This window comes from Cibotium barometz, chromosome 38, assembly GCF_041138505.1.
Source record: "Cibotium barometz isolate CiBa-2024 chromosome 38, ASM4113850v1, whole genome shotgun sequence".
Taxonomy (NCBI): Eukaryota; Viridiplantae; Streptophyta; class Polypodiopsida; order Cyatheales; family Cibotiaceae; genus Cibotium; species Cibotium barometz.
The window spans coordinates 27853047-27864072 of NC_141083.1; the positions used below are offsets into that span (position 1 = coordinate 27853047).

An 11026-nucleotide genomic window follows, 5' to 3' on the forward strand; every position below is an offset into this window, starting at 1 on the left:
GAGAGTTTCAACATTTGAGAGTGTGTGTACGTGACAGAGAGAGAGGGAGAGGGTCATGTGCATGTGCATGTGCATGTGTGTGTGTGTGTGAGAGAGAGAGAGAGAGAGAGAGAGATGGTTGTAGAGAGGGAATAGTTCTTTTCTAGAACCTTCGGCCGCCGCAGCAATGTGCGGGTGCAATACTAGTAGTGTATAATAGATGACTTTTGAATGTATCATCCTACAGAGAAATGCTTGATATGCTAGAACAATTTTTCTGTACCTATCCTGACCTCATCCAGTCTTACTTTCAAAAACAAGCCAGGTTGATATGACGCAACTGAGGACAATTGCTATCCCAAGCAAGAAGGATGTTACAGTTTTCCCGTCTGTCGTTCTATGATTAATTAGGGATGCCTAATTACCACTATGTTCATAGCATGGCACTTGAGTGATTCTGAAAATTCCATGTGTAGGACATATGAATTTAGGGATGGTTTGAATTAAGTGTTAGATTTAATGCTTATGTGTTGTTATGTAATTTTAGCAAGTGTTGCTAATGTGTAATGTGTTTGAATGGACAACTTATAGGTTGGTGAGATTGATGAGTTTTGTGCTCGTAAGCAAGTATGGCTCGGACATGATGGCGGTGATTTGGTGTGAGCAATTATTGGGAAGGTTTTTCTTTTAGTATTTTGGCATTAGCAAGATAGCCAATGATTTTGGTATTTTGGTCGTGGTATTTACTACGAGATATTTTGGTATTTTGTTTGTCATCCACTTTTTTTATACATGGGCATGGACCTATTAATTTGGTTTCACGTGAACTAGACCATGGGGGCTTATATGTATTTTTCCTTAGTGATTCGGATAGGAATGATTTATTTAAGCTTTTGGTAAAAGAAACTCCTATTTTTTTGTAAAGGGTAAGTACCCAAGAAGTGGGAGTATGTCGACACTTCTTGGGGGGGGAATAGATTGCACCCACTACTTGTCTTTTGTGTGGTGAAGTATATTATTCAAGTATTTACGTTCATTTTCTTATGTTTGTTTTAATTTTTATCTATTCAATTAATTTATTATTGAGAAAATTTGGTTTAAGCTTATACTTGGAAAAAAATTCTGTTTCATATAAGTACACCTAACTGTAAAAGTATCGCCAGAAAGTAATAAATAGAACACCTCCTATATATGTTTAATTATAAATAGGCCTAATTTTAAAAAGATCTCCTTTTGAACTCAGGTGATATTATTCAAGATAAATATTTTCATTGAAATTGTTTTTCTTATTAGAAAACAAGCACCAAATTCAACCAAGTTTTACACATGACTTTATTGGATGTTATAAATTATATGTAAGTTCAGGAAAACTAATCATGTCCATAACTCCATTTTTGAAGCATTTTTGTTTAGTGTTAGGCTAGGTAAAACATATGCTACTTAAAATTTAGAGCATTAAGCACTATTTTGGACATATTTAAATATTTCAATGATACTTACATGCATGTTCAAGTAAAAAAGAGATGGTTCTAATGTGGATTTAAAAAAATTACAAGGTTTTCCATTGGGAGCTCCAAATATATGCAAGTTGATCTCTAACCAAGTCTATTACGTGTATCGGTTTGGAGCTCGCCCTCGAGCTCGTGGAGACTATAACCTTGTGAGTTCTTTGAATTTTGATGTTTTTTATTGCTCTTTTGAGCTACTATTATGCTAGTAATATTTTATTGCAAGTCTAATGAATCTAGACCATCATATGAACATGTAACAATAAGTCAAGCATATGTTGTTGAATAACCATGCATAAAAGAATCCTAATATTTCTTATTTGGTGATTTAAAATATATATTTGTATTCTATGTCTTGGTAATCCCATGCTTTATATGATATTAAAGCTTTATAGAAAAATTATTGACATATCATAAGCATTTTTTTTCTTATGTGTAGTATAAATTTTGTTTATGTCATACTTGTAATTCTCTATATACCTCTATTTGGAATGACCTCACCATCATGAGAGTTGTATGCTCGCTTTTACATTTTTTCCATGATACACTTGGTCATGTAGATATATCCTAGAAAATGAATTTATGAGTGCATGAAAGATGATTTTGTAAAAAAACCTATGAAAGGGCACTTTTATGTTCTTTATTGTTACCAAACTAGTGTTAAGAATGACATGCCGTAGCAGAAGCATATTTAGTAAACTTTTCAATAAAAGAAATGCAGCTTTTTATGTTAAGAATTACATGCCATAGTAGAAGCATATTTAGTATCCTTGTTAATAAAAGAAATGGAACTTTTTATATATATTTTCCCCCATATAGTGATGGCATATCTACAACCAAATAAAAATAGCAAATAGCCTTTGAAAGATTTATATATATATTTTTTCATGTAGTGATGACATATTTACAACCAAATAAAAATGGTAACAAATAGCCCTTGATACAATGTCATGTTGAGGGATTTATGGTTTGGTGTAGACAAAATTGCAAAGATCTACTTAAGTCTAGCTTCTAGATTTGTTAGTATTTGAGAATATCTATGGGTTATATGGCAATGCTTCCAACAATACTTTCTTTATGTTCTGATGAAGTTATGTATGCAAGCTAGCTAGCATGAACGTCATGTGGATATGCTCGTAGTTCTTAATTAGATGTGTTGAGTCCCAAGTGCCAACGTTGCATAGCCACAAAGTTACCTCTTTCCAGAGAGCCACGCGGATATGCTAACAACTCTTAATTAGATGGGTTGAGTCCGAAGTGCCCAACGTAGCATAGCCATAGAGTTACCTCCTTCCAGAGTAGTGGGGGGAAGGGGCAACCCCAAAAGGCTAAGGACACGAATCTTACCCCAACTGTAGTTAATATTTTTCTAAGCTTTTGAATATCACAAACTTTGTTTGTGAGGTCATTGTAGATAATATTTTTCTGAGCTTCTGAATACCACAAACTTTGTTTGTGAGAATGTAATCCTTTTTTTTTCAACAATATAAACATATAGTTTCCTATGACAAAAATAGATGGGTTGGGCATGGGGCTAAGCATAGGATTCCTATGACAAAAATAGATGAGTTGGGCATGGGGCTAAGCATAGGATTGTAGCAATCTCTCTTGGGACGATGATAATGTTAAGTAGCAAAGACTCTTATGGAAGAAGACCAGTCAGCACATAGTATAGGGGTGTGCTACTCTTTTAAAAAAACGTGATTTTCATTCAATAACGTTCTTTTCTTTGGTCTTGTAGGTTGAACGCTATGGGGGCCATGCATGGCCAACCTCAATGGGGTAGTCCTCACATAATTAATTCATCACCCTATGCCTTTAGCCTTCAGGGTCTCCACCAATGAAAGGTCCATTGATTCTACTACAAAGGAATTAACCTCTGATGTGCAAAACCAATACGATTAGGTTCTCTTTGAACTTTCCCCTAACAATCCTTCCCAGCATCGCCCGCAGTTTCGTTCGAAAACCTGTGGCATTTGCTCGCTAATCAAACTACCAACCCTAATTACAATTCATTCAGTTCCTAATACTCTAACAAATTGAAACAAAAATAAACAACAAAAACCAATTCTAACCCAGGAAAAAAACTACAAAAATCGATTCTAACCCAAAACAAAATATAAAAAAACGTGCATAAAAAAGGCAAAATCTCAAGTTTGCGTTATCATGATTAATATTCTAGGAAGGGAAATAATAACATGGTTGATGGAACCAGAGATTATAGCACTGAAGAATCCACTGGGATTTTTATTTCATTTTTTTTATTTTTTTACAAGTGTGCCACGGAGAAGGAAAAATTACTCTCGATAATGAGTGTGCGCTGTACTGGTGAAAAACACAGAAAAACCAACTCCTCCACGGTCTAGTAGCGGGTCGGCTAACCTTAATCTATGATAATTTGCTCTAAACAAGAGTAAAATACTCATCCATGAATCGCTGGATTGTTGTTCAGATCAATTTACACCCTTTAGAGCTCGTTGGTGCTGGACATCTGTGGAAAAAAATTAATCAATCAGCATAGGCAATCTGGAACAAATACGCACGAAGTAACAACCTATAAGAGCTTGCAGCTTACCAGGACTCTGGTATGCTCTCCAATGCAGGTCTCCACGCGCAGCTGCTGCTAATCTCACCCACAGATGAATCTCTGAGATTGCTTCTAGCCGCTTCAACTTCTTTTATCAAAGGGGATAGGAGGCCTTCAACCATGGAGACAGTATCTAATCCGCCTTGTTTCAGCATTGATGCAAGCTGCCGCTTGGACACCACCATCTTCAACCTCACAACCCCATTAGCCGGAGACGGAAACACCTGCAACGAGAGCTTGGATACTGATAGATCATTCCGCTCTTTGGATGTCTCCGTTTGGCCGTCTGTAGAAGACTCCATGTAGGATGGGGCGGAGGCAAACGACACCTTGCGCGGCATGTACTGTCCCTCCTGCTGCTGCTGCTGCTGCTGATCCACCTCCGGGACTCGTTCTGAAGATGACACCGTTCCAGACGATGGGCGCCTTGACGGCCGCTTCTCTCGCCTTTGAGGAAGGGGAATAAGGAAATACAGTTGCCCTGGTAGCAGGCGAAGAGTGCCTTGCAGGGGCCTGGCCCGGTTGCCGAGCTTGCGAACAGTGTCTGAGTGAAAGATGGCGTGGCCTGGGTGATCTACAAGCACCTCTTTTACATACATTGGCGCTTCATACTTGAGGCATTGTCCATCAACTGTCATGACCTTGATTTTGGAAGAGCCCATGGTGCAGGCTGTCAAAAATTTCAGGGAGAAGCAGCCCATGGAGAGAGAGAGAGAGAGAGAGAGAGAGAGAGAGAGAGACAGACAGACACACACACACACACACACACACACACAGAGAGAGAGAGAGAGAGAGAGAGAGATTGTATAGATCTCACGATGAGTTGTAAGGGTGTCTTGACGTTAAGTGGTGCATTCAGCTTCTTGCATTTTAATAGTACCAGCTGCTAAATGTGCTCAGAATTCTCTACATGAGACGTCATTTCGGAGGTTCTACAGGCTACGACGGTGTATGCTGCGGAGGTGATAGGAGGGGTGGGAGTCCGACTCAGCTGTAGAAAGGAGAAGCTGTCAAAGATGGGGTTGAGAGAGAGAGGGTGTGTTTGTGTGGGCGTGGTGGCGGCGGCAGAGAGAGAGAGAGAGAGAGAGAGCGTGCGTGTGTGTGTTAAAGATCAGCAGACTAATGTTGAAGCCACCATTGCTGGGTCAGCAAAGGTGTGCTGGGAGAGGAGAAGCCTTGCACAAGAGACAGTCTAGAGCATGCAGGCGATCTCGAAAGGGACTTGCAATTCAACAAAAAAACCAAAGCAAAAGGCGATGAAGGTGGGCGAGTCGGACCATCCCTTCCCTCTTTCTCTCTCTCTCTCTCTTTCTCTGTCTCTCTCACATTGAAGGTGAAAGCCTGACAACCCCTTGTGATGATTATTTGGGTTTGTGTCCCCCTCTCTGACCTGTCACAGGTCTCTCGACTCTGACAACCCTGCAGACTTTTGTAATTTCTACAACATACAATATTATTATAATAAATCCCACCAAAAGTAAATTTCTACAACATGTAATATTATAATAATTCCACCAAAATGTCACCAACTAGCCGTCACCAATTAGCTATTTTATAAACTGTTGTTAATCTTCATGGTGAGAGAGAGCCTGCATTCTTATCTACGTTAAGAAATACATTATTTTCTTCAACTTTTTCCCGTTCTTCCAATTATTATTTTCCAACTTTTGTTCGGAAGCGTGACCACCGTTAAGAAAGTGATCTTTTGCGGAAGCTTATAATTTAGACCCTTTCACACGAGACGCTTTGACGTGGCAGATGGACTTAGCCGTCAAATTTGACATTTTCAATCAATTTAGAAAATCCTTTTTTCTCAAGAGGCTTCTTACTTCATACTACGTGGTACATATATATATCACACCACCGTGTCCAAGTCACTCACTGAGGTTACTACTTGTAAATGAAATGTAAACCACACAATAAAAATCCAAAAAAAAGTGGCTCCAATTGTGCAAAATGAATAACAAACTGCCACTTGTAAAAATCACTGACCACAGGTGGGAAGAGCTGGTCACAATACCACCAACCATCCCCAGAATTTGAAAGTTGGAGTAAGGGGGTCTAACCTTTCACAAGAACGATCATTTGATAAATGACCTTCAAATAAAACATCAAAATAAATGACCTTCAAATAAAACATCAAAACAAGAAGGAATAAATGACCTTCAAATAAAACATCAAAACAAGAAGGAAGGACAAGGTGTTTTTTTAATTATTAAAAGAAGAGTAATACATAAATTTCCCTGGAATCCCTAAAATTTGAAAGTTGGAGTACCCTTCCAAGGGGTCTAACCCTTCACAAGAAGGATCATTTGATAAATGACCTTCAAATAAAACATCAAAACAAGAAGGAAGGACAAGGTGTTTTTTTAATTATTAAAAGAAGAGTAATACATAAATTTCCCTTTCTATAGAAAATCGTAGTATTATTATTTATATGCGGCATCTTCCAACTCTTCCAAGTTCCCGAGTCTGAACTTATGAGTCCCCCCCAAACAACTCAACGCTGTCTCTTCACACTGCACAACCTAGAGTCGCCTGCATTCTTTCTCAAGACTAGGCTGGCCACTGCGTCCTTTGTCATGGCTTCCCTATTTCTGAGTCCCCCTCAGCGCTGAGCGGCTCGAGTCTCGACCATTACAGAGTCTAGACTACAAAATCCCCCACCAGAGTCGCCTGCATGCTTTCTCAAGAGTAGGCTGGCCACTACGTCCTTTGTCAACGGGTTCCCGACTTCTGAGTCTCCCTCAACGCTGAGCGCACTCCTCGAGTCCTGCTCACTGGCTCGAGTCTCGACCATTGCAGAACCTAGACTACAAAACCCCCCACCCTCGGACCTCAACTCTTGGCTCTTTACTATTTGTATTCTCCAAACTGCCTCGACCAGCTCACGGCAAAACCGCCCGGCACCCACGACCATTGGAGACTACAAAACCTCATCCCGGGCCTCATCTCTCGGCTCTCTACCAGTTGGAGGTTGCCTCAGTTTGCTCAGCTCTCAACCAGGCTGCATCGCCCTACTGGTCCACGAGTCCAGTCATGAGCATAGTATAAATTTGAGATTTTCATAAAATTGGTAATTTTTTTAGTTTAGTTATTTTTTTTTTCCATGCTTCAATTCACTTTTGGTGGTCTAACCTCCAACATGAGTCATGAGCATAGTATAAATTTGAGATTTTCATAAAATTAGTAATTTATTTAGTTTAATTGTTTTTTTTCCATGCTTCAATTCACTTTTGGTAATCTCACCTCCAACGTAAATTGTAATGGTCTTTAAAAAATGCAATATGATTTACTGATTACATAAAGTAACCATATACTTTTTTAAGTCTCTCTCTCTCTCTCTCTCTCTCTCTCTCACACACACACATACTAATCAATTTTATTTTATTTTTATAAATTGTATAGGTCACATAAAATACTACAATATAAGCACATTCCAATGAAATCCGGCATTTTCAGCGACTTCAACCAAAATTGTTGAAGATGGTAAGATGGCTGGCATCGACGTTGTGGATGTCTCTGGTAGTGGTTCAACATGTCCCCTTCTTGATGCTGATTCCGTCCTTAGAAGATGTCGATGAAGATAAGTTGATGCTACACGAGGAAAGCAACACGAAGATTGACAATATCTGCATAGCAACAAAAATAACAAGTAAGGTGTTCTTGGGAAAACAAGCAAGATTTAGCAAAAAGGAACTTTATAGATGTAGTCATCATATAATGGAGATAAGACAGGTCAAACTTCCCAAAGATGCTACAAAGAAAAAAATTATGCGGATCTAACTTTTAAATGATTACAAAGTCTTCTATCCATGAACTTAGTGTAAGAGTATGCCCATGGCTATGATCGCAATCTCAAAACACAATGATGCACACTAATCATCTAAATCAAGATGCTAACTCTAGAAGCAAAATTGCTTGTGATTAAATAGTTATTTTCATAGCAAAAATTTGTTTTTATTTTTAAAGAATTTATTTTTATTGATTAATATATCTATTTTTTGGTGCTTTTCTTTTTTTCCGCAATAAATAGAGATAAGGCACCACCTGTGGAGACCAAAGCAATGACCGAAAGAGTATCAAAGAACCGCTAAGAACCTCCTATGATGATGGTTTTCTTAGGGGAGAAAAAATACAAGGCTCCACCCCATGAAAAATCCATTGGTCTAAAGTACCGGCGATGGCTCTCTTCTTGGTCTTCTCTTTTTCTTTCTTTTTCTCAATTAACTTTTTGTAACAACTATCCTTTCACTTTACAAATTTGCTAGAGAGTTAGAATATGGCTAAAGAGGACTCAATAAAGATAAAGTTGAGTACTTGGAATACTCTTTCGGCATACCTTATTTTAGATGCAAAATAGGAAGACTAGGACTCTTTTTAAGAAAAAATGCTAACATTAATATTCATCTAGAGTAACTGAGAGAAAATCGGACTAGTCTATTTGTAATGAAAACATTCTCCAAGTTATCAATGAAAGTTAAAAACTACAAAAGATCTACATATAAAGAAAAAGTTTTGAATACACATATTCAAATAGAAAAGATTTTTCATTTTTACTCCTTGTAAGATTGAATGTGGAGATATGGAAGGCTATGTTGATGGACATACCCTGGTAGACTTGTAAATGTGACTGCAACTTTGATGTATGCACATAAGAAAATATTAAAAATGAAGAACAAAGCTTATCGTAAAAGGCATTAGGAAAAATGGAAGCTCATTTTGGGGCCCTGTAAGAAATTCACTATTTTCTCTTTTTTCGCTCTACAAAAGTAAGAAAATATGGATACTTGCGTGAGAAATGTCAGTGTAAAAAGGAATAAATATATTCTTTCACATGCTTTACATTCAATGTTTATATAAGAGCAACACTTTTCTGTGCAGAATTTGGTGATTTTGACACTGCAGACGCGTCCAGAACGGTCCAAAACCCTATAAACGGCACTGAAAACGCTGGAATCGGACATCCGAAGGCTCGAAATCGGCCAAAAAAGGCCCCAAAAGTGAGATTTGCTTATAAACGCGATTTGGTACCTTCTTCTGAGAGAAGCTCCAATCTCTCCAATTTGTAGAGGATTTTTAGAGGATAATAGAAAATATGCTTCTTTTAGAGTAATATTGGCATGGTCTAGTTAACAAATGAGAATACAAAAGAATGAGGGTCTATTTACAGGTGAGGGAGGCCACTAATTGAGTCCAACTAAGTTCTAAAATTTTCCAGCTTCAGCTTGGCTAAATTTGGACAAGATTTGAAAAGATTGCACTTGGATCATAGAGACTAACGCTTTTTTCCACATTGAGAGGCATCCGAGATTTACTTCATCTTGGAAGAAGGTACCAAATCGCGTTTATCAGCAAATCTCACTTTTGGGACCTTTTTTGGCCGTTTTCGGGCCTCCAGATGTCCAATTCCAGCGTTTCCAGTGCCGTTTTCGGAGTTTTCGGACGCATCTGCGATGTCAGAATCACCAAATTCTGCAAAAAAATCATTTTTTTAAAGATTCAAATTGGATCACCTTATTAATGTGACACGCTTCTACGAACATACAGTACTATTTCTTTTTCTTATTTTCATCTTCTTTTGTTGAATTTTCAACGTAACTTTGGCCCACTCCTGATTGGTTCTCTCTCTTCTAAAAGGCCCCAAAATGAGCTCCCTTTTTCCTAATGTCATTGTTAGAAAGATGCAATGTGAATGCAAACTCGGACTTATTCCAAGTAAACAATGAAAGTAAAAAACTGCAAAAGATCTACATATGAAGAGCCAGTTTTGAATACACCTATTCAAATAAAAAAGACTTAATGTTTGCTATCTGTAAGATGGTTGAATGTGGATATGTGGAAGGTTACATTAATGGACATACCCTAGTAAACTTGTAAACTTGACTGCACACTTCGATGACACATGTAAGAAAATAACAAAAATGAAGAGCAAAGCGTAGAAGGTCATCATCAAAAAGATGCAATGTGAATGCAAATTCAGACTCATCATCACTAAGTCCCTCATCCTCATGAGGTACCTCTAGCTCATATGCTACTTGTGGCATACTTGGTATAGGTCTTAAGGTATCCTCACTATAGAATGGCATTTGGATGACATGTAGGCGAGCCAAATGTCTATCCCCATGCAAACTATCAATAAAGTCAGCTACAATGGATCTCATATAGTGGCAGCTCATATGCTACTTGTGGCATACTTGGTATAGGTCTTAAGGTATCCTCACTATAAAATGGCATTTGGATGACATGTAGGTGAGACAAACATCTATCCCCATGCAAACTATCAATGAAGTCACCTACAATGGATCTTATATAGTGGCAGGGCAGCTAAGGCATCATAATGTGTCATCCTCCATTTCTCTACCTCTTGCTCTTGGATAGTCCTCACTTGATGGGGTCCACCAACTTCTAAATAGAGAACACTCTGATCATTAGGCCACTGTGGGGTCACCCCTACAAGGAATTGAAGAAGTCCGGACCCATACCTTCTAAAGTTCTGCACTGCCAACAAAGGTAGGATGCAACTCTACAAGCATGCAACACTCTCACGACATGGTTCAAGTGGGTGGAATTGTAAATAAAATAGGTCAACAAATGCACTTTCATAATAAACCTCACCCAAGGATGTATAAAAATATCGCGAGGGTTTGGAAGTAAGGAATACTTAAAAATGCAAGATTCAAATATCCTTTTAAAAATCAATTCTCCGGAGGTTAAACATTCTCTTTGTAATTGTTAGTTTTTATGCTTCTTTCTCATCTCTTTAATTTTAAAAGAAAATTGTTGTGTGGGTTAGTTTATGTGTATATTTCCTATAAGTATGTACAAAGGTGCAGCTCCACAGTTTGTGGTGTCAACATTTTTCAACAAGCTCCCTTCACATATGAGCATTAAGAATTGTCGGGGAGTAAAGATTGTAGGGGGCACAAATATAGAAGTTGATAGAAATGCC

The 11026-nt window shown here is 38.1% G+C and overlaps 1 protein-coding gene across 2 annotated transcripts; it reads right to left on the bottom strand.

Annotated features, from left to right (window-relative positions):
* Positions 1-3646: 3646 nt before the first annotated feature.
* LOC147616547 (uncharacterized) lies at positions 3647-5338 on the bottom strand. 2 transcript variants are annotated; one of them, XM_086777614.1, is made up of 3 exons: positions 4892-5338; positions 4063-4744; positions 3647-3978 (listed from the first exon to the last, which is right to left on the bottom strand). In XM_086777614.1, coding segments are annotated over exons 2-3 (675 nt in total). In that variant the 5' UTR covers positions 4737-4744; positions 4892-5338; the 3' UTR covers positions 3647-3977. The 2 variants fall into 2 exon arrangements, with proteins under 2 accessions (XP_086633740.1, XP_086633739.1); XM_086777613.1 differs by having other exon boundaries at positions 4063-5338.
* Between the last annotated feature and the right edge of the window lie 5688 nt (positions 5339-11026).

What these genes read in the sequence shown, in the direction of transcription:
- LOC147616547 (XM_086777613.1), bottom strand. Translation starts at nt 4,775, where the DNA reads ATGGGCTGCTTCTCCCTGAAATTTTTGACAGCCTGCACCATGGGCTCT.